Source organism: Lepidochelys kempii, chromosome 7 (genome assembly GCF_965140285.1).
Source record: "Lepidochelys kempii isolate rLepKem1 chromosome 7, rLepKem1.hap1, whole genome shotgun sequence".
In the NCBI taxonomy this organism is placed as follows: domain Eukaryota; kingdom Metazoa; phylum Chordata; order Testudines; family Cheloniidae; genus Lepidochelys; species Lepidochelys kempii.
This window is the reverse complement of record NC_136386.1, coordinates 83,264,716-83,287,723: the sequence shown is the minus strand read 5'-3', so window position 1 is coordinate 83,287,723 and position 23,008 is coordinate 83,264,716. Positions and strand designations below refer to the sequence as shown.

At 44.8% G+C, this 23,008-nt stretch overlaps 1 protein-coding gene across 10 annotated transcripts in view; it reads left to right on the top strand.

Moving 5' to 3' along the window:
* Positions 1-23,008, top strand: part of CDH23 (cadherin related 23) — a 522,984-nt gene that overhangs the window by 340,476 nt on the left and 159,500 nt on the right. For all 10 annotated transcript variants that reach the window (XM_073353546.2, XM_073353545.2, XM_073353547.2 and 7 more), the window contains 6 exons: positions 374-501; positions 10,006-10,078; positions 12,424-12,540; positions 14,709-14,821; positions 18,592-18,699; positions 22,350-22,539. In XM_073353546.2, coding sequence (XP_073209647.2) covers positions 374-501; positions 10,006-10,078; positions 12,424-12,540; positions 14,709-14,821; positions 18,592-18,699; positions 22,350-22,539 — 729 coding nt within the window. The remainder of the gene's footprint in view (positions 1-373; positions 502-10,005; positions 10,079-12,423; positions 12,541-14,708; positions 14,822-18,591; positions 18,700-22,349; positions 22,540-23,008) is intronic.

Sequence of the window (23,008 nt, the reverse complement as noted above, 5' to 3'; positions counted from 1 at the left end):
AGTGGCTGAGGCTGACTCAGAGTAAATGCTTCTGTGGATTACTAAGGGTGCATCGACCCTGGAAACGTTTGTGGTTATCTGCACTGGAGCAACTGCCCCAGCGCTAGCCATGGTGGGTTCTCTCATTGTAAGCACTGTGACCCGCTGCTGCCAGTGGTAGCACAAGTGGAGTTATAGCCGTGAGGAATGAAAACTCACAGATTTTCCTAGTTTAGGTAAGATCTCAATGGGTTGTTCCAGGAGTGTACCAGACAGATTTGTTCTGCTGCTGTTCAATGCGTGCATGCGTGTGTGTGCGCGTTCGGGTACGTGTGTTAGCTGTTAAGCGGGCTTGTGCCAGCTGCATTTACTCCAATGCTTTATGCCATTTCAGTGATAAGTGTGACTCGTCCTCTGGATTATGAGCAAGTCTCCAATGGAGTTATTTATCTGACTGTGATGGCCAAGGATGCCGGTGTCCCATCACTTAACAGCACTGTTCCCATCACCATCGAGGTGTTTGTAAGTACCAGCCGTGCCTGCCATTGCACTCTTCCCCTCCCCACAAAGTCCTACCCCAAGCAGGAAGTTCTCATCATGGCGTACTAATGGCTAGTAGCACAGGCACTGCCAGATGAGTATGTCCACATGCTTGATGTCAGTGCCCCAGCCGTTTTTCTACTTTAGTAAAAAATATTTACTCCTGAGGGCATTCTGCACCAAAAAAATAAAAATTCTGCACACAATATTTTAAAATTCTGAAAAAATTCTTCAAATTTTATTTGTCGAATAAATGTGGAGGCTCCAGCATGGCATTGGGGAGCACAGGCCACTGGCTGCACGGAGGTGGGAGATCACTGTGCAGCTTCCCCCTGCGACACAGACTCAGCGATGAGGCTGCATCCAACCCTGTCACAGAGCAAGGACATGACCTGCCCCAGAAACACCCCAGGGCCCTGCCCTCCATGCCAGGTGTATCAGGTGTGGGCAGGCAGGCTTAGCAAGGCAGGATCCAAGTGTGGAGGGGCTTAATGTGGGGAGATCCAAGTGGGGTTGAGAGGGTTCTGTGTGGGGCAATCTGGGTGCAGGTGGCTCAGAGGGGGATCTGGATGCAGGGTGGATCTGGATGCACAGGGCCTTGTTGGGAGGTTCTGGGTGCAACAGTAATGGGACTCTGCAGGGGGGGTCCAGGTGAAGGTGGTGGGGCTCAGCGGGGATGGGGGGATAGAGTTTGGCAGGGAGGTCTTGGTGTGAGGGACTCAGTGTGGGGTCCAGATGCTGGGGGAGTGGGAATCAGGTGTAGCTGCTTGGAGCTCAGTAGGATGGGGATCCAGGTGCAGCTGGCTCATTGGGGTGGTCCAGGTGCAGGGTGAGTGGGGCTTGTCGGGCGGGTTCGGATGCAAGGGAGGTGAGGCTCGGCAGGAATGTCTGAGCATGAGGGTGTCTGGATGCATGGGGGTTGGGCAGATAGGGGAGCAGCTCCCTGTACAGTGATCCCTCCCGTTGCAGCTGAGGAGCGATGGGTGCAGGAAGCGTGAGGGGTGGGAGAGTTTGCAGAGCTTCTTACATCTGGGGGAGAAATCTGGGGGTGGGTCTGAAATGGCCCCGGATGCCGTGCAGGGGAAGAGGAAGTCCTGTCCTCCCCAGGCCAGCTGGGACTAGCAGCTGAGCCTGGCGCAGAGCAGGAGCTACCAGCTGGGTCTTCCCCAGTCCCATCCCCTGCCCCAAAGTGATTTACCTCTGCCGGCTGCCCTGGGCACACAAAAAATACTGCTGGAAGGGTCACATGTGGCTTCCCTTTGCTTCCCCATCAGAAAGTCATTTTTCTGTGGGGAAGCAAAGAAATCTGCAGGGGACATATATTCTGCACGTGTGCAGTGGCACAGAATTCCTCCAGGAGTAAATACTGCTTTGCATTTACATAGCACCTTTCATCCAAGGATCTTAAAGGGCTTTACAAGCCCTGTGAGGTAGATAGGGACCATTCTGCTCATGCTTTAGATATGTGAAATAATACACAGAGAAGTTAAGTGACCTGCCAAAGCCAACGGACTATATAAGTGGCAGAACCAGAGTAACGCTCAGGAGTCCTGTTTTGCAGTTTCCGGTTGTAAACATCAGATGTTGCCTTTGCATCACAGAGGGAGATCACCCAGCACCTGTGGGTATATACGTAATATATCGTGTGCAACGATATGGTACATGTGTTGTATTTATATGTACAAACGTAAATATATATGCACGCACAAACACTCTTCTCTCCATTATTTTGAAATTCCCTCTTAATAGCAACCTAAAGAAATAGCATTCCTTTCCCTCTCAAATGAGGGGTGTTTTTAAAATAAAACCCACCTTACCCCACTCTGTGTGTTTCTAATTGAGAATTAGCTTTGTATGAGTATGGGCATCATCGGTGATGTTAACATATACATGCACATCTCAGGAATAATTTTTGTTCATAATCTTCTCTGCAGAGCTAGCTGAAGCAGCTCATAAACTGATTTTGGTGTGAGCCACAAGCAGAGTGAAAAAAATTCTTGCGGAGAGTTCCTTTACAAAAATAAAATTAGTAATTTAGGGCTGGATTTACAAAGTGTCTAAAGGAGTTAGGAATCCTGTTCATTGAAAGGTAGAGCACCTAACTCCCTTAGATGCTTTGCAAACCCAAGCCTTAGGGGCCTACAAGATATGGTCCAATACATTATAGTAGTTTTGAGGAGAGAGTTGAAATCTGGTGGCTAGATAAACTCAGACTGTCTCTAACATTTGTTATGTCTGAGCGACAGAGGGTGATTCAGTCGAGAGACATAGCTGCTCTCTGAGGTCTCATGGAAACAGTCAAACAGAAGTCAATCATCAGGACCCCATTCCCCTGTTCTCCTCTCCTTTCACTGTATGAAAGCCATTGGAAACTAGGCATGCAAATCTAATTGTAAAGGGCTTGAGCTTATAGCAGGGTGAGGAGCACAATAGGCAGCGGTAGTTAGGGGTGTAAGGATAATACTTAGCAGTTATAAAGTGCTTTCTGTCTTCACATAGCTGAACAATAAGAATTACTATGTATATTTTACAAAAAGAGAAACTAAACATTTACGTAAACTAGCCCAAGTCTACAGAAAGAGTCTGTGATCACTCAGGGTTAGACCATAGTTCCTGCTCGGAGTCTGTTCTCCGCCCACTAGATTCCTGGCATAGTCTCTATAGGTCATGTGTATTCAGAACCTGATAACGATTGCTCTGGGAATCTGACTCTTCTTCATGGAAACTGCTAGGTCTCCCCAAGGTGTTATCAGCTCATCATCCTGGATCTTACTGTAACTCTCTTAACTCATGCTGTGGGCACTTGGTGTTACACAGGAACAGAAGATGTAAGTTCAGCAGAGTGTAGTATAGATGGATTCACCTGATCTGGAATTGATATTGGTAATACCCCAGGAGCTGGACTAGTAAGAGTGATGTCATCCTTTTCTCCTTCTTATGCCAAGTAACCTGACAGGAAGCCTTGGGAGATTCCTCCACTGAGTTGCTTGCAAAGCAGTGGAACACGGGGATCAGAATGGGGTGAAGAGAGCAGATGCCTGACAGGAGAGTGACTTCATTCATTTCCATCTTTGCAAAGTTCAAGAGGATTAATAGAGGCTCTTTTCCTTTTTCTTCCCCCCATTATCCTCATTTTTAAAGAGCTAAAGGTTCCTGAAACCAAACAGCACAGAGTCTGACATGAATATCAAATGCACATTAGCACTTCCAGTGTCTGAAATTATCAGTCACTGAATCAGTCACAGTCAGTTGTTTATTTTTTCAAATGCTAGCTGTCCTGGCTGGATAAGGTTTGGGTTGCTGCATTGTACCAGATGCTTTCCTTTGCCTTCTGCACCCTGATACAGGTGTTCTTATCAGAGATGGTATGTGTGTGCTGATGGGGAAATTAGCTTATAAATGTTGCTCTGCAGGATTAGATCAGATTGTCCATTTGCAACATATTGTGATTTGACAAAGGCTCAAGGAAGGTATCAGCAATGGAGTCTGTTTACTTGATAACCCTTCAGTCTTATGATCTGATCTGATCTTGCTTGTAAGTGGCATCAGTGCACGGACCAGAAGATGGAAGAACTCATTGCTATAAGAATTGAGTGATTTCTTCTTCCCTTTTCCCCCTCCCCCCATCTCTTTTTATAATATTATGGGGGGAATAAGAGGGAGAAATAAGGGAATTTAGTAGTGGCTGAACACTTCCTCCCCTGGCTGTTCTATGGACAGTGTAATCACATCTGTCTAAAGACCACACTTGAAAAGGTCATCTCCTTCTGGCTGATTTTGTACATTGGTGATTTTTAAGTAGCTGTCACTTTCTCCACTTGCAACCAAAGGGATTTTCTCTCAACTGAAAAAAAGAAAAAAAAGAAAAAAAAAGATGATGATGATGATGATGAAGTGGCTCACAATGGCACTTAAAGCTAAAAAAGACAGAACAAGAGAGTGACTGAGAGTGTGGAGGGAGGTGATTTTTTTTCATCCTTTGCTTGTTGGTTTTTAATAAAGAAGTCAAACTCGCTTTGTAGATTTCCCATTAGGGGACAATAAGCTTTTGTAGAGGGAGCCGCTGAATTAGAACTAATAGCAAGTATGATGCCAGGATCCCAGGAAATATCACCACTAATAAGTTTCTGCCTAGCTTTCCGTCACTGACATTCTAGACGCTATTTTGCGCAGTGAGCCAGTAACTGTAACTATATAGAAGTATATAATAAAAGAGGTGCTGGTGATTGACAAAGTCTCCCCTTAAGAGAGGATGCTAGCACTGGCTGTTTGCTTTGAAACAAACAGTTTGCTTTAGAGCCTTTGGCGAGGGAGGTGGAGTGGTGGGGAAACATTTTAAATCAGTTTCTCTGAAGCCAATGAGTCAAATATAATGAGCCTGGGAGCATGGTTGGTGGTGGGCAGAAAGTGAGGCTCTTACTCCTCCGTTTGGGTGAATCAATTCTCTTGAAGGAGCTTAGGTGTTGCCATACTGCTCAAACCAGTGGCTATCTAGGCCAGTATCCTGTCTCCAACAGTGGCCAGCACTAGACGATTTGGGGAAAAGTGGAAAAAAAACCTAGTAGTGAAAAATGACAGAATAAGTTTTCCCAGAGTTGGTGGGAATTTATTCCATAATCTCTCATTTATTCACTTGTTTTCACCATCCTCAGACATCCTCCCGCCACCTCACAATATGCAAGTTTGTTCCTGAGTTCCCATAATTAAACACTAAATACAACACTAATAAGTTTGATACGGTTTCCCAATAGCCATGCCCGCCAAGAATGAGAGTATAGATCAGAGATACAAAGTGGAGGGGATTTCCACATTTAGGTTCATACGCTGTGTGGAGGATAATGTGCAAAACTGAGCATCACAGAAGTGATGCAAAGGCTGATTAAAGATCACCTGTTGCCAGCAAAGCAGAGCATGGCAATTTAATTAGAGTGTGATGAACATCACTGGCATGTGAAATGGCCTCAAATATCAAGTTCAATGGCAAAAGCATCAGTCAAGGCTACAGGGCTATCAGAGGCCTCTGGAAGCTCATCCTTGACATAGGGACTCAAGCAAATGGGGTATTTTATTTTCTGGCAGTTTCCATCTTTAACTCCTTTCTGTTGTTGGGTTTGGTCAGTTTAACATTATATGAATGGCATTTAAAACACCTTTAAGCTGATCCTTCCATTTTTAGGAATATTTTAAACCAAGTGTTAATTTAGTTCACCAGGACAGCAGTAGTCTCTGTCTCCCAGCAGAGACAAGCTTAAAAGGACACCATCAACAAGAAAATCATATTTTTTGTATCTACTAGTAGAGATAGGCTCGCTTAACATTATCATAGGTGAACATGGTGGTGGCAATCGTCTGTCTTGAAAGACTATGGTGTAAGCGCAAAAGCTGTTCACTTACTGTATGTCATGCTGCAGCATCACAAGTGGCTAAAAAGTCCAGTTCTCATGTGACAGTCCTTGCCACTAGTAGTGTAGGCATATGGTGCAGGGTCAGGGATGAAACTAGTGGACTATTAGCACTTGGGGCCTGCTGTTCTTCCCTCTTCTCTCTCTCTGCTTTTCTTTCTCTCAGCCACCTCTCTTCAGCCTCTTTTGGAGGGCTGCACTGCACCAGGGAGTCAATGTAGCCTGTTACTAGCTGCTTCTTCCCAGCTTGTGGTGTTGATGTTGACAGTTTTCAAGTCCCTTTTGCAAACATCCTTGAACCTGAACCAAGGTCGTACCAGTGGCCATGGAGCATCTGCAGGTTCTCTGTACAGAAGATCCTTCATACATCTGATGCAGATGACTGAGCCAACGGAGACATCTGTGTTTGAGCATAGATTAAATTGGACAATTTTGCTTTCTCAAATGCTTCAGTGTCGGGAACTCTGGTTTCCCACTTGAAGTTTAGAGTACAACAAAAACAGCAGGTGTTGAAGGTGTTTAGCCTTCCATCATGCCTGCTGTACGGGGTCCAGATCTTGCCACCATATAGCAACATGCTGAAAACATACACCTGGTAGCCCAGTATCTTGGTGTTCAGTGTTAGTTTCCTGTTATTCCACACATTCTTGGCCAGTTGGCCAAATGCAGTAGCTGCTTTTCAGATGTGAGAATCAGTTGAAGAAAGTGAGCAAAAAACCTGTTTTTTTTAGTTTATTTATTAGGTATATTTGCTAGCACTTTGTGTGAAGTAAGCTTCACTGCTTCTCCTGCAGAGTCAGCTAGTTGGGTTCTCTCTTGCTTAATGCCCCTCCCCATCTCATAACCACCAAGAAATGAGCAGAAATTCCTTTATGAAAATGTTTATAGGGATTTTGTGTTTAATTTGGTTCCATTATGTATAGGGGGCTCACTGAGAAATGGAAATCTTTTAAAATTAGTCAGTTTAAAGCTGTCAGTAGACTGTGCTGGCTGCCTCTTACTGCATCTGGCAAAGTCATCGCTTGTGAATCATGAACCCAATTCACCGTTGTCCAGTGGCCCCTTTATGGTGGCTGAGATGGCTCTAACTTGCAACTGCCATCGAACCACTCCCTGGTTGGACCCAGAATAAGGGAATCACAAAGGCTGTAAAAGAACAGGAGGACTTGTGGCACCTTAAAGATTAACAACTTTATTTGAGCATAAGCTTTCGTGGGCTACAGCCCCCTTCATCAGATGCATAGAATGGAACATGTAGTAAGAAGCTACATATATACGTACAGAGAACATGAAAAGGTGGAAATTGCCATACCGACTCTAAGAGGCTAGTTAATTAAGATGAGCTATTATCAGCAGGAGAAATAAAACAAACTTTTGTAGTGATAATCAAGGTGGTCCATTTCAGACAGTTGACAAGAAGGTGTGAGGATACTTAACATGGGGAAATAGATTCAATTTTTGTAATGACCCAGCCACTCCCAGTCTCTATTCAAGCCCAAGTTAATGGTATCTAGTTTGCAAATTAATTCCAGTTCAGCAATTTCTTCTTGGAGTCTGTTTTTGAAGCTTTTCTGTTGCAAAATTGCCACCTTTAAGTCTGTTACTGAGTGGCCAGAGAGGTTGAAGTGTTCTCCTACCGGTTTTTTAATGTTATGATTCCTGATGTCAGATTTGTGTCCATTTATTTTTTTGGTTAGAGACTGTCTGGTCTGGCCAATGTACAGGGCAGAGAGGCATTGCTGGCACATGATGGCATATATCACATTGGTAGATGTGCAGGTGAATGAGCCTCTGATGGTGTGGCTGATGTGATTAGGCCCTATGATGGTGTCCCTTGAATAGATATGTGGACAGAGTTGGCATCTGGCTTTGTTGCAAGAATAGGTTCCTGGGTTAGTGTTTTTGTTCTGTGGTGTGTGGTTGCTGGTGAGTATTTGCTTCAGGTTGGGGGTCTGTCTGTAATCGAGGACTGGCTTGCCTCCCAAAGCTGTATAAAGTCACCTCCCCTCATCCCCTCTGCTGTAGGCCCTGCACTGAGCAGAGCTCATGCGCATCAGTATCGGATCTCGTCTACGCTGGAAGCCCTACATCCGCACAGCTGCAGCCTCACAGCAGAATTCTTCTGTCAACAGGGCACAGTCCACAATGGGGGTTAGGTCAGCTTAACTGTGTCACTCAGCGGCATGCATATTTCAGGTGGAGGGAAAGGTGATTTAATTTAAATACATTGCAAAATGTATACAGGATTGAATGACACAACTATACATTGCAAGAAATATTGGTAGTTATTAAATGTGTATTGCTCACATCCATTTTATTTCAAAAAGACATCATCAGGATGGGCACCTTAGATACCGGGACTTCCGGGATCATGTGTCATTGGCCAGTGTGATCCTGAATGATAAAATCTCTGTGTGCAGCTCTGAGGAAGAAGAGGGAGGAGGAGATGTTGCTTGTATTTGGTTTTGGCTCTTGTAATGTTTTGCTTCCTTCTAAAACTCTGTGCTGGAGGAGGAGGAGATGCTCACAAGACATTCTCTGATGAATACCAGAAAGAAAGCAGTTTATAGTACCAGACTTAATTAACTGAAAATGTTTAAATCAGAGAAGGAATCATCTCCTTGGGATTCTGTACATCAGTTTCCCACTCCATCCCTCCCAGAAACTGTAAGCTCGATCAGTTGCAAAACAAGAGAGAGAATCCACCACTTTTCTAGAATTATAGTGGCTCTGCAGAGGCAGATAATTAATAGACATTCCTGTTAACATCTTTACTGGTACTTGTGCACATGCAGAGAAGCTAACGAAAGGAAGCCACTATGGCTTCTGCTCCATTTGAAATGTCTATAGATGAAGGATGTGAGTGATGGAGGCACAGGAGCTGGCTTTCTCATTTCCCTGGGAGTGCTCGATCCCTGCTCTGCCCCAGGCCCCACCTCCACTCAACCTCCCCGCAAGGTCCCGCCTCTTCCTGCCCTCGCCCCATGTCTTCCCACCCTGTTCTGCCCCCTCCCCGAGCATGCCCTGCCCTCACTCGTCCCCTCCCCCCGTGCCTCCTGCACACTGCTGAACAGCTGAGCCACAGGAGGCACTGGGAGGGAGAGGAGGAGCTGATCACGGGGCCCACCAATGGGTGCTCAGCAACCACTATTTTGTTCCCATGGATGTTCCAGTCCCCAAACACCCATGGAGTCAGTGCCTATGGGTGGAGGGAATTGGTGTTTATCAGATGTGTTTATTTTAAAAAATGAGTAGGGAAAGACACTTTTGGCCACTTTGAACCACTGCGTCAGAGTGGCCAGATCAGGCCAAAGTGGCAAGCAGAAATTCCCTTCAGGGGAGGTAAGCTGTCTGCAGGCATAAAGCTGGGAAAGCTGGCTCCTTTGCCAGCTGTGCACTCCCTACTCATAATGCGAAGAACCTGGAGAGGGAAGGAGCATTGATGGAGCTATGTTTTGCCATGTCGATGCTTTCTGTTTGACTGGCATACAGTCCCAAACAAAACAGAATCAGGGCGCCGTAAGTGGCTCCCTTATGCCTGCCCGCTCCTTTTGTGCTGACCACAATTTGGAAACAGAGAGGAGGTGAGCCCTTTGTTTTCAAGCTTTCAAGAGAGTAGTACAGAAAATGGAGTAGAAAAGAAATGTACAAAATAAGGTGCCTTTCCTTTCCCAGTGTTTGCATGACCCCTAGACAGTGTTAGCAGGTAATAATGCCTACCCTTTACATAGCGCACTCATCTCCAAACAACTTTCCTATTGTAGCTAATTAACCTTCACAACACCCCCAGGGAGAGAGATGTTATTATCCCCATCCTATGGATTAAAAAAACTAAGGCACTGAAAGACAAAGTATCATAACTTGACCAGAGTTGCAGTGGAAGTCTGCGAACAGATCTTCCCGGTTGTAGACTTGTGCCTTAACCACAAGACAATCCTCCCCTTTTTGTACTGTTCTCGTCCAAATGGGGCAGCAAGTCAATAGGAGGTAGACATTTCCATGTCTTATCATACCAGAGTTTTGTCATTATTCTGTTGTCTTTTTCCAAGTCAGTGTCTTCCAACATCTCTTATTTTTTCTTTAGGATGAAAATGATAATCCACCCACGTTCAGCCGGCCATCCTATGTCATTACTGTCATGGAGGACATCATGGCAGGTATGGAAAAGTGTGCTCCCACTCTCTTTATGTAGCTTCCCATTTGTGGTGTCTGTCTTGTAATATTTTATATGGCCGCCTACTCAGCCAATAGGGATGTGGCACTAGATTCCAAAAGAGCCCAACTACCTGGCAGAGGGTGTCAGCATCCGAAGAGAAGCAAGTCTGCACAGAGAGAGAATTAACTGCCTAATGCCCAGACCTCCTGATTTTAATACATACATAATGCATTGTACACACATGAGATGTGCACAGTCATGCACATTGCCTCTCTCCACACATACCATTGTAGCAGCTTAACCCGCTTGGGTGTTTTAGCATCAGACAGGGATGGGGGGAGTTGAAGGAAGGGCATTCTGAGAAAAAGCCATTGGTTCTGGGTCTTGTTTCCCCTGCTGATTCAACAGATTCAAACTGTTAGGCCTTCCACTGAGCCATGAAGAGTATCTTTTTGCTCTGGCATTTGCCTAGTGGGTGAGATTTGGGATGGCGTATAGCTCAATGATGGATGACACTTATGAGCACATTACCAAGTGTATATGTGACAGCCTCCATCTCAGCCAGCACTGGGGATTGAACCAGTGAGCTCTAGAGCTGAAAGCTTGCGTCTCAACAGCTTGAGCTAAAGAGCCGGCCTCTGCAGCTGGAACTGTAATGCTCACATCCTCTGGACCAGGCACAATGGGGGAGACACAACACATGCTGACCAGTGGGTTACATATATTTGTTAACGTTGTTCGCCATCCAGAGTTTGTGTGATGGTCCCTTTTTTAAGTTGAAAATTAAAATACATCCCTTGCATATAACTCAGACAAAACTATTGCAAATCCCACCCTGTGCGTGTCTAAAGCGCTCTGTGGTGGTGGTGTTATTTATTATTTGTTTTGCTGTAGTGTCTAGGAGCCCTAGATTAGGAGTCATGGACCAGGGCTCCCCATTGTGCTAGCACTGTTCAAAGACAGTCCCTGTTGGCCTAACTCTGCTCCCACTGGAGTCAATGGTAAAACTCCCATAGAGTTCACTGGAAGCAGATATAGGCAACTCTGAATGCTTTTGAAATCCCACTCGCAAATAGATTATGTACTTACATCCATACAGGGTTCAATGAAGGTGCCTATAGGTAGAGTGGCATAAGGGTTGGGAGAGGAGCTGTGCTATCCAAGCAGTGCTAATTGGTGGCATTCTGCCTGCCTAGGGCAGAATCTGTGATCATACCTCCAGGAACACTGGTAGGGGGGCACATGTTTACTGACCTACATTGCTGCATTGTTGGAAAAAAGCATTGCTTGTATTTCTCCCAGTGCCTTCCCAGGCTGGCCAATGCATGGGTAGGGGCAGTCTATCCACACATGTTTCCTCTTGGATGCTCAGCCATGCTAGTGGGCCTCCATCCTTATAACTGGTGAATATTGAATGCAGAATTATTGCTCCCGCCTGCATGGTAGCATGAGGCCTGACAAACTCCCAAAGCACCTGTGCTTGGTACAATCCTAATTTTCCACACTGTGTGTCCGTGCGTACTGTACCCAGGGGGTAACAGGGCTTCTGCTCTCACCAGGCAGTTGCATTAGGAAGCAGCATCACCCTGTTCGTAGCTCTGCTGGTAAATATCAAGTAAAACATGTACGTGATTTGTGCTTCTATGGTGAAAACCGGAAGAGCTAGAGTAAACCTGTAAAAGGCAAAAATGACTTTCTATCCAATTAGAGCTCAAGCTACCCCACTCTCCACCTTCCCATACAGTTCACACCCTTGTCTTACTGAGAAAGAAACTTGTGAAAGAAACAGCCTCCCAGCTTCCTCCTAGCTATGCAGCCAAAGGTCCTCACCGTGGCACTTAAATTCCTTCAACATTAAATACCTTTTTGTTAACGAGTTTATCCTTGTCAGCTTTCCTGGGGCATGTAAGTAGCAAACCCGTCGTGAACTGCTCGCTGGTCATGACCAAGCTGGTGGTAGCAGCGATCACACATCCGGCCAGAGCTGGCTCATGCAGCCTCGCTCCCCTGGATTAACATTAAAATGCCACTAACATGGCACTTAAAATCCCTGAGGGCCTGTGTACTTTCTTTAAGAGTTGCCAAGTGATTGTCTCTCACTTTGGGATTCCTGGACATAGTGACAAGTTTGAATTGGGTATTAGAGCTGCTGCTAATACAGCAGTCAGTTTGGAGGGATGGACCAGTTAGCAGGATAGAAAACCATAGACCTATTGAAAGAACAGCTGGGGATAGATATGAAAGTGCTTCCTGGTTTGGGGGTGCTGTGCTTTCTGACCCAGCCTTTGTCCATCAGTTTGCTAACAAATATGCATCTTTGATTCCTCGTTTCTGGTGTTTTCCAAGGAGCCACAGTGCTATTTTTAAATGCCACTGATTTGGACCGGTCCAGAGAATATGGTCAAGAGTCAATTATCTACTCCCTGGAAGGTTCCTCTCACTTCCGGATCAACGCTCGCTCAGGTGAGCTTGCCCATGTGATCTTTCTCTTTCCCCTCACCTCTCTTCCTCCTTCCAGCATCTTTCATATTCTCTCCTTTTCTACCTCTCTCGCATCTTTCTTTCTTCCTTCCAGCCATCCTTTTATTCTTGTCATTTTCCTCCCTCCATTCCTCCCCCTCTCCACGATCTTTCTCATGTTCCCCACTGTGTTTATTGTAGGAGGAACTCGGCCTAAGGGAGTATAAAGTGCCCCTGGTCCCAGGACTTCAGGCACAATTACTCATCCTGCCACTATAGTACAGGGTTCCCAAATCCACAGCCATTTTCAAGAAGGAAGTGGGAGAGTGACTAGCAAACAAAGGGCCCTGGTCCAAGGGGAACTCTAATCAACATTCTACTCTGTTATCCAGTCTAGGAGAAGGGAAAGGGGGTTATTTCCCAGGGCTGCTTTGGGATTAGTGTAGATGGCATAACTGGCCATGATTATGAAGAAGCTCACATCACATTGTTCTAAGCTGTTGCTGACCTAGCAATGCTGGGAGGAAGCTCTCTGGAAAAATCTGAGTATCCAGTGCAACCCAAGAACTCCTTTCACTCACAGCCTCACTGCAAATCAAGGTACATTGTAGCATATATTGGTAAATAAGGGCATTTAAGAAACGGTGGAAAAGAAAGATACTGCAGAACTGTGTCTGACTGCTCAGTGCCTTCGAGGTGTATGCACTTTCTAGAGATGTTCCTGATTCAAATGAGCTGAACCTGCTCTGTAAAGGTGCACTTAATTAGATGCAATTTTGTGGACAGGCAGAATGATCCATCATTGCGACACATTCATATTTAAAACTTTTTTACTGATTAATTTTTTCAGCCCGTGAATTAATTGATGCCACAAAACTTTGGAAGCAAATATATTTTAAGAAGACCTTTTAACTTTTTAAATTTCTCTCATCTAGATTAATATTCCCTCTCCTCCTGCTTCCTTCTATTGCTGCTCTGGACAGCCCCTCACATAAAATCTCCTCCATAGTGGAGCACAGTCCTCCGTGCTGAGCTCCTTTCAACAACTGGAATGCGGAGTAGAGGGAGAAGAAGAGGTGATGGGCAGGAAGGTAACTTGGCATTGAAAGGCGATTACAGATGGTTGAAGAGATAACAGAAATAATGTCATTGTGATCTGACACAGCGTGGAAAATGCTGTCCAAATCAAACGAAGGCTTGGCTCCTTCCCGTGAGCTGCTATTACCTTGGTAATATCAGCTGTCAGATTCCTGTGTTATTTTTTCTACATGTTCGTTAAGAGACAGTGATGTCCTCACAAGGCTGTGAAGTCACTGAGCTCAAGCCAGGTAACATTACAGTGATGTCACAGATTACCTGTCATCTAGGTGAATATATCTGAACTTTGAGAGCAACAAAGCAGAGCCTGAATTCGTCCAGATTGTTTCCAGACTTTGCTGAAGCTGTTTCACGAGCTTTGCACAGCCTGAGTCTGCAATCGCAGCAAAAAGACGGACAAGTGCGTTGCAGAGTGGATCTGTTTGTACGAGTGTTCCACCACAGAACACGCTACTACACAACCACATCACTGACCTGGTCCTCACCGTGGCTGTTTCAAGGGGATCGTTAGTGTCACCATGACACATTGTCCCTAGGTCATGGCTGGAATCTCAAGTTCCAATAGCTAATTACAAATATAGACAGGTCACTCATCTGGTGTCACTGAAGTGACCGAGTACTCTAATGCCCTCACACAAAACTTAAAACATGGCCTTTACTAGGAATACTTAAACGTATCGAGAGTGGGAGGATACCAGTCCTCTTAAGTACCCTTACCTTACCGGGGGAAGGGATGGAGTGGACCCCTCTGAGGATTTACAAAGATTGCCCTAGAAAATTATAGGTGTCTGTTTTAAACAGAATCATGGAATTGACATTGCTTCTCTTTCACTGTCCTTGTCTCTCAGCTCTCTGCGTATGCTCATTTGTGGAAGAAACTGATCATGTTTCCAAATGGGAACTTTTCACCCCTTCACAATGATCTCTCTCTCTTTTTTACTCATATATTCAGGCTTGTGTACACTTTTGTTCTTTAGTATTTCCAAATGCTCATGCCACTCTCTTTATCCCATCTGGGCAAGTGCCCAGGAATCACTTTTATCCTATGTCTCTCCCATTTCCCCTTTCTGCAGGTGAAATCACCACAACCTCTTTGCTGGACCGGGAGGCCAAATCAGAGTACATACTCATTGTCCGGGCCGTGGATGGTGGCGTGGGTCACAACCAGAAAACAGGCATTGCCACTGTGAGTTCAAATGCTTTTGTCTCAGCAAAACTGCTCCTTGCTCTGATAGTACAAGAGATGTAATGAGCAGCCGGTACTAATATAAGGATGACAGTCCTTCTTGAATCTGTTCTTCCACTTGCGAGTCGCTGGAAGTGTCTTTGCAGTGCTAAAGGGGAGAGCTCTCTGAGGTAGTTCTTGCTGGTGCTGGGTACAGTACCCCCTTGATAGCTTGATGTTTCCTGTTGAATCTAGGGCAGGCAGGTTACAGTCCTGCTGAGTCTGAGTGGCTGGCATGTCTGCTGCTGTGTCCTCTTTGAGGCTACATGGGAGAGGACCAGTCTCCTAATAAATTCATTAAAAGGCAAAGACAGTTTCTGGAATGGAATACCTTAACCTATTTCCTAAAAGTATCTGTAATTAGAGAACCTGAAAACTTGGTGGGAAGTTGGTGTCTGATTAAAGTTTGACTATTGCATTTAGCTGGAATATGCACCCAGGATTCACCAGCCACAGCACCACCTTTTGAATAGGAAAGAAGAGCCCAAAACCCAGTGCTCCTGGGATCTTCATAGGACATACATGCCTGGGGTTCCCTAACAAACCATGCTAGTGCCCTTTAAATAGCAAACATTGCCTGTGGTAACCCTAGAGAATGAACGTGTTGGGATTCACACCAGCTGACCAGCAGCTACTGCCCCACCTTTACACGCCCCCCGAAATCCACACAGTGAATGTATGCACATCCCGGAATAAGTTGACATGCCACTCCAGTGTCTTGAAATAGAACAGCACCTGGGAGAAAGGGAACAGTTTAGCTGTGGGTTAATATCCCAAGGGAAGCAGTGTAAGCTTGGGGCCTTAAAATGGGACTGGAAAGCACATGAAAGAGAGAGAATGTGCTGTAGGGAACAATCCTGCATCTGCCTCTAGGTAATGGAGCAATTGATCTGCTAGGTCTTTTCTTTCTCAGATGTTATGAAACAGCCCTAAAGAGCCTATGCTTGTGATTCAGCATACCCTCAGCAGGCCCCATGTGCAAATCCTCCGGGATATCCATTGGGAATACACATCTGAGCTTCACCTAACAAACCTCTTCTGTGCCTTAAATAGAAAACAGTGCCTGGGATAGCCCTGGAGACCACAAACTTGAGATTCTCCTGACCTACCACTGGATGGCACCCGTATTCCACCTGTGTGTGGCTGAACAAATGTGCATCTCTCTGAATTGCGTGATCTGACCCTTTTGAGCTAAATAGACACATGCACGGTTTGCTTTGGTTTGTTTTAGGAGAATATTTGCTCATCTTAAAATCCTGATCTTGACTTAGCATCTCTTTGAGCTTTGGAGTGATATTGTAGAAGCAACCAGCAGCTGGGGACAGCTGTCTGAGCCCCGAATGCTGGGACAGGCATGATAGGGTTCCTGCATCCCCACTGTGTATTCTCTTGCACATGAATGATAATAGAGAGAGCTTGTAAGAGCTGGTTAAAACTCTTAAAGCTGTTACAGTCAACAGCTGGTTTACAGTCAGTGTATATGTATGTATGTTTGCTTTCTGGTGTGCGTGAGGACTAAAAGAGTGGGATTTGGCACTAAGGAAAAATGTACTGGAAATGTTAGGAGGGTTTGTGTTTTAAAAGAAAGGTGCCCCATGAACCAGGGCTTGAAATTCAATAGAAGTGGTTACCTGACAGTGTTTTGCTCTGTGCCTGCCCAGTTAGCCTAGTCACCCTCCCAAAGCTAAACTACACTTTGATTCAGGTTTCCTCAGCAGCAACCTTCTGCCATCACCTCCATCCCTCACAGATTAGCAGAAACATGGGACCTTTCCACACAGCCCCAAGGTGAAGCTGGAAGCAGAACCGTGCACATAAATGTATAGATGTACTTTCACTAACCCAAGCGCTGGGCAGGCCTTTTCTTGTTGTCCCTCCTCCCCTTTTATTTATTCTTCCCCTCTGAGACTTTTTATTTTGATCGCTCTTGACTTGGCCTGGATTTAAACCGGAGAGCTAGCGTGTGAAAGGCTCTGCATCCCACCGCCAAATCCCATGAGCCATCCGGACCCTGTGGACCCACCCCCAGCCACCTCCTTTTCTTACATTGGAAAAAAAAGTTAACACTTCAGCGAGCCATTCTCTTCCTGCTTTGTATTCTGTACCCTTTTCTGCTTCTCTGTTGCTCCCTGCTCTGCACCCACCATCCATGTTCTCTTACCCCTTGCCTATCCCTCGCTCATTCCCTTCTTGCTTCTTTCACTTAATGGTCTTGTTCTTTGCTTTTTCCTCCCTTTCCTAACATTCTTCCCCTGTGATCCCTACATCCCGCCACAATGACTGAGTTAGGTGCCTTACTGGGAAGAGAACTTTCAGAAATACAGTAAAATGCCCTGTTCAATAAGCAGCAGCCCCAGGCCGCTAAATTAATGGGAATTTCAAACTCTGTAAATAATTTATCAGGGTAGTGAGAGATCAAGGAAATTGCTCAGACTGCATCTTGTAGTGTCTCTGATTAGAGTTTATGAGGGAAGCAGCTGCTCTCAGCCCTGCCAAAACTTTTTCAAATGGAGAATGGCTAACTTTGCTACAATAGGGCAGTTGTAATGAACAATGGCACCCCAGCTACAGCCCTTACCAGCATTGGCTATCTTGCATTGCACTGCCTGCCATGGGAAATCAGGCAGCTCCCCTTGGCCTCCCTCAAACTGCAACATCTGGAGGTCCAGTTTCGGTTTACATCCTGTTGGCCTTACTTGTGGAATTAGTGCCATTGACTTACTGGGGCCGTTCATGTAAGGTGACCAGGATTTGTTTGGTTCTGGGCCATAGCAGGGAGTATGTGGACCAGAGCCCAGGAAAGGTGAGAGTTTGGGGAAGAATGTAAAAAATGTCCTGCAAATATTTGTTTGCATGTTCAAACAAATTCCCTTTCTCTGTGCCTTCAGTGTCCATTTTCCATGAGTCTGCTTGTGTGTGGTTCTTAGCCCAACGATCACAAGAACCCTCCCTTTATGACTAGGCATTAGGAATTCTGCAGTTTTCTTCTGTTGTAACATGGGGTCCCAGTATGGAAAATGCCCAAACCACTGTCCAACTCAGCGAGTTCACAGATAGGAATGTTTGTGGAAACAGCAACTTTTAAGGGAATGTAGAAGAATATTCATGTAAAACTCACTCTGAATTCATCAGTGCAAGGATTCACTCTAAACCTGAATCAAAGTGTTATGCTTGTCCAGTCAAGGAAAGGAAACCGCGCCATTCGACCTATATATCCATACAAAACGAACCAACTTTCTTCGGATTTCAGATATGGAACATGCCACCCAACATACAGACCGAGACTATTCAGCAAATAAGTTCAAATGAAAACATCAGAGATTGGCCGAATTGGTCAAATTTCTGTACTTGTTGTGACTGTTTCACTTGGCTCTAGACAGCAGTGTTTATGGAGAAGCTCTCATGGCACTCAGCACAGTGCTCCTGAAACGGTGCATGGTGAGAAGCACCTTCTCGTCTGGTAGAGACAATGAATTGGCTTTAAGAAGAAATCCTTTTAATTACACTCATCATTTCGGAGCTACCCACAGGGACAGCCGTCTTGCTAAAATGACCTCATTTGTGACACTGGCTCAGAGGGAAAGGTGAAGGGACCAGGGTCAGACATTGTAAGCCCAACCCTATCTGACATGAATATGCAGAAGCACTGAGGTAGATTTGCAGCTACTCTAGAGTCATACCGTGCTGCTTACTGGATAGGAGAGTCCATATTCACACTTATCATTTTGCAGGTGAACATCACTTTGCTGGACATTAACGATAACTATCCCATGTGGAAGGATGATCCGTACTTCATTAACCTGGTGGAAATGACCCCCCCAGACTCCGATGTCACAACGGTATGTGCCATGACAGCCAACAGAATGCACCCTCTGAATCCAGAAGCACAAAGAAACTAGTTTTAATCTTTGTGCTGTCTGGACTGACTTTTAGCATATGTACTATTGAAGGGCTGATGCCTTTAACTGGAGACAAAGATCTGTGCATGCTTCTGCCTCACAGAGCTGCCAGGGTACCTCAGTCCTGCTATACCAGCCCTGAGCCCTGCAGCACCATTGTGTATATATATATATCCATCCTGACCTGCCATCTCCGGTCCCCTCCATCATGCCAGCCCTGGCACTCTCCCAGGCAGGATTTGGCACACTGTGCCAAATTCATTTTCGCCACATTCACTGTGTTTGGCACAATGCAGAGAATAGGTATTCTAAGAAGTCTGTTCCTTTAATCCAGTGGTGTTCACATGGCCAGAAAGTGGGATACAGGAAGGAAATCCTGGTGCTTAAAGTCATGGAGTTAACAGGCCTTTGTTGAAAGGAAAACTGCACATTGATTGTAAAAATGCAATAACCACATCATCTGGTTGGATAAATCACCAATAAGGTTAAATTGTTATTAACCATAATAAATGAAACAGCCACCATCTTGCACGTCTGCTGAGAAAGTTTGTACTGCTGTTTAGCAAATGAATACAGGAACAAGGCTAGAGGCTTTCCTGGCTGATTAAAGCCAAAATCTGCTGCCTATTAAAGGATTTTCTTGTTTAATTTAACAATGGTTTAAATGTCTCCACAATGTTTTGTAGCATTTTCTAATAAATATCATTATTGACCTTAAAACAGAAGTCCCCAGCCATTTCACTCATTTATCTACTAAATAGCAGTTGCTTTGTCTCAAGCTACTTGACGTCACTGGGACTCCATGTGGGCGAGAGGGTCTGCGTGAGTAGATTCCACTGCAGAAGAGGGGACTCTATCAGCTGATTGGCTTTCTTGCTGGAAAGTGCCAGTGAAATGGCAGCTCCCATTCAGGGACCCCAGCGCGGTTTAAAATTATGAAGATCTCAGCACCATGGCAGATACTTCTCATTTTAAAAAAATGAAAATTGAAAAGTGGGTCCTTAGCTGGTGTAAATCAGTGTAACTCCACTGCCCTAGGTGGATTTGTCCATTTGCACTAGCTGAGGATATAGCCTGGAGTTATCCCATGTACCTGCTTCCTCTAGTAAATATTAATTTAGCAATCTAAAGCCCTGATTTTGCCAAGACTTATACATGGGCTTAGCTTTATGTTCAGTAGGTAATCTCATTAAAGCTAATAGGACTGTTGTTACAGTGCAGAAAGTTAAGTCTTTGAAGGATCAGAGTTTAACATGTTGAGACTACTCCAATCACTGCAGTTTCCTTAGAGATAGTGCAGGCTCTCTACAGCATGAGGCTGGAATCTGATCCATGTGCAATATGGGACTTGAACTTTGTGTCCTCCACTGTGCATCTGGGCCCTGATATGATTATAAAGGCATGAAAGTCCATTTGGAGAACACAGTCCTTGAACTGCAGCCATGCTTCCCACCCCACGCATGTTGCAATCTTTCCTCTGTGTGTGTGTGTCTTTAAAACAATGGCTAACTTCTTGGCTAACTTCTGCTTTCCTAGCCTCGCCTGTGATCTCCCTCAAGGACCTCTCTGAAAGGCATTGATTTAAAGTCTTTCAAATCTCTTCAACAAAATAAAAGAAAGGAGGAGAGAGAATTATTTTCCATCATGCTGGGAGAAAAATGATGAGCGTGAAACAGAAAATAAATGAGGGAAAAGTGAAGAGAATCCACAAAATCATCAAACAGGAAAGACTGGGGAAAAAATCCTTTAGTGAAACATTAATCTTGGAGCAGGAGGGAGAATAGATTCCATTCCAAGCCCACCTTGCAGAAATTAACTCTGCATCACCTTAGCTGGCCTATCTGCTTCCCCTTCCCCATGGGGGAGCAAGCTATGCTTTCTGAGTGCACGATTCACTTGGACACATGGCTGTGGCTCCTTCTGCATCTGTTCCTATTGGGAAGAATCTGTCGGCAGCAGGATAAGGGAAAGCAGAGGGGATTAATAATGTGTTAAATTATTATTATTTATGCTGAGCAAATATAATTTATTCCTGTGTAATTAAAATGAAGCATTGTGGCTGATAAAGGCAAACGGAGGTGGTGATTCCTATGGCATATTGCTTTGTAACCCTTTGCTCTGCCACTGGATCTCTGCACTTGTAAGTACACGCCTGAAGGAGTTAGAACAGACACTTAGATCACGTGGACAGACATTAACTGGGCAGGGGCTGGATGGGATTCCTTCCATCTCTAAATGTTCTTGTGCTCTTTGTTACTATGAAGCTTCCATCAATGGTGATCCTCAGAGACAGGGTACTGGACTTGTTGACCATTGGTCTATTTGGGTGCAGCAGTTTGTGCGGAGCTTGAGGCCTGGTAAAAGCTATGATGTTCAGAGTGGCAATTTCCACTCTGCCAATAATCCCATCCATTTTACCTACATTGTATAGTATAGTACAGTACTAAGGTACACTTCATTACTATTTGCATACATATTTTGGTGCATTACAGTGGTACTCAGGAGCCCCAATCAGGGCCTTATTGTGCTAGGTGCACCATTGTAAAGCACCTAACATGTTTTGGGGCACAATACAAATAATAAATCTCTGCCATTGCTATTGCTGTGGTGTCCAGGCAATGTTATCTGCCATTTGTGCGATGATTTCTGTGTAAAATGGGGTGAGTTGAGCAGAAAGATTCAGGGTTTAGAGGTTTCAGGGCTGGGCCACTGGCTCCTAAAGATCAACTGTTGCCAGTTGGCAAATGCTCCAGCTTCTATATCCCAACACAGATGAGCTGTAAGACCAAGGCCCTGCTCCCTTGTGGCAATTAAAACTCTGATGGAACTTTTTGTAAATTAACCCTAGTGTCCATATCAAATTCTGTGGGGGTAATTTGTCTGTCTGAATTCCCCTTGCAGTTTGAGTTGGATGCTGTATTCTTCTCTGTTTACTCTCCTAAATTGTTGTATGAGGTTGCTGTTACAGCACCCACCTTCCACCCAAGAAAGTGCTGGGCAAATAATCCTCGTCTACTTCACAGGGAAACTGTGCAGGTTGATTAGTCTCAGTAAAATGCCGTGATGGAAGGTGCCATATAAGGGTTCCATATTTCTCTTCCATTATTTTTGAGCTGTAGGGATGTCTTGTATGAAACACAATCTGTATTTCTTCAGCATGCCACTGCTCCTGCTGCTTATTCCCCACTGAAAGTCATCTTGCATTTGACATCACAATTAGTTGCTGGAAAAATAATAATTATATCACCAACATAATACTAATTCAGGTGAGGGACAAGCCACAGGAGCAGTAAAGTCCTAAGTAACAAAGTTCTTATTTTTATATAAGTATCCCTGAGAATTAAAAGCTCCAAGGGAGAAAAATAAGAAAATGTATGACACAGAAGAGAATGATGCTTAAAGAGGGTGATTTTTCAAATCATGGGGCAACACAAGCTCTTTAGTGCACTTAATTTTTTATTCCTTTTTGGTTTCCTTTAATTTCCTTTTCAGTTTTTCATCTCAGATCCAAGAGTTGGCTGCGTGGATGCGCTGCACTGAACAGGGTTCCCCGATTTAGCAGACTGACATCTGCACTTTGGTCTCTTCAGGTGGTTGCTATTGACCCTGACCTGGCTGAGAATGGCTCCCTTGTGTACAGCATCAGGCCACCGAATAAATTCTACAGTCTCAACAGCACCACGGGGAAGATCCGGACCACGGGGGTCGTGTTGGATAGAGAGAACCCAAACCCCCAAGAAGCTGAACTGATGAGGAAGATCGTGGTCTCAGTCACTGACCGTAAGCTCCAGCTCAGTTATTCTGCGCCATGCTGCTTCTCTTTGCTTACTGTATGCCTTTGCCATTTGTGTCTCCTGTTGCTCCAAATATAGGATCTGTCTATTTTTGCATTCTGTTTTTTCTCTTTGTACCGTTATCAAGCAGAGTGTAAGTTATTGGAGTGGCATGATAGAATTCCCTTAAATTATCATGTTGCATAATTGTTTTTGACATAGCAGGACTGGTAGCAACCACTGTGGCTAAGGTTACATAAGCATTTCCATTCTAACTTTCTGTTTTCACTTGCATGTACTTTTCTGAAACTTTCTCATAGCAGGCTAAAATTTTCCAAGTCTGGTCTCTGCTTAAAGGCAATTTAGGGTTTTTTGGGTTTTTTTTGTTTTTTTTTATTTTGAGCAAAATAGATGAGCCATTTCTGAGGAGAAGAATGGGGAGGGAGGGGAAATACTTGCCCAATTATATTAAAAAA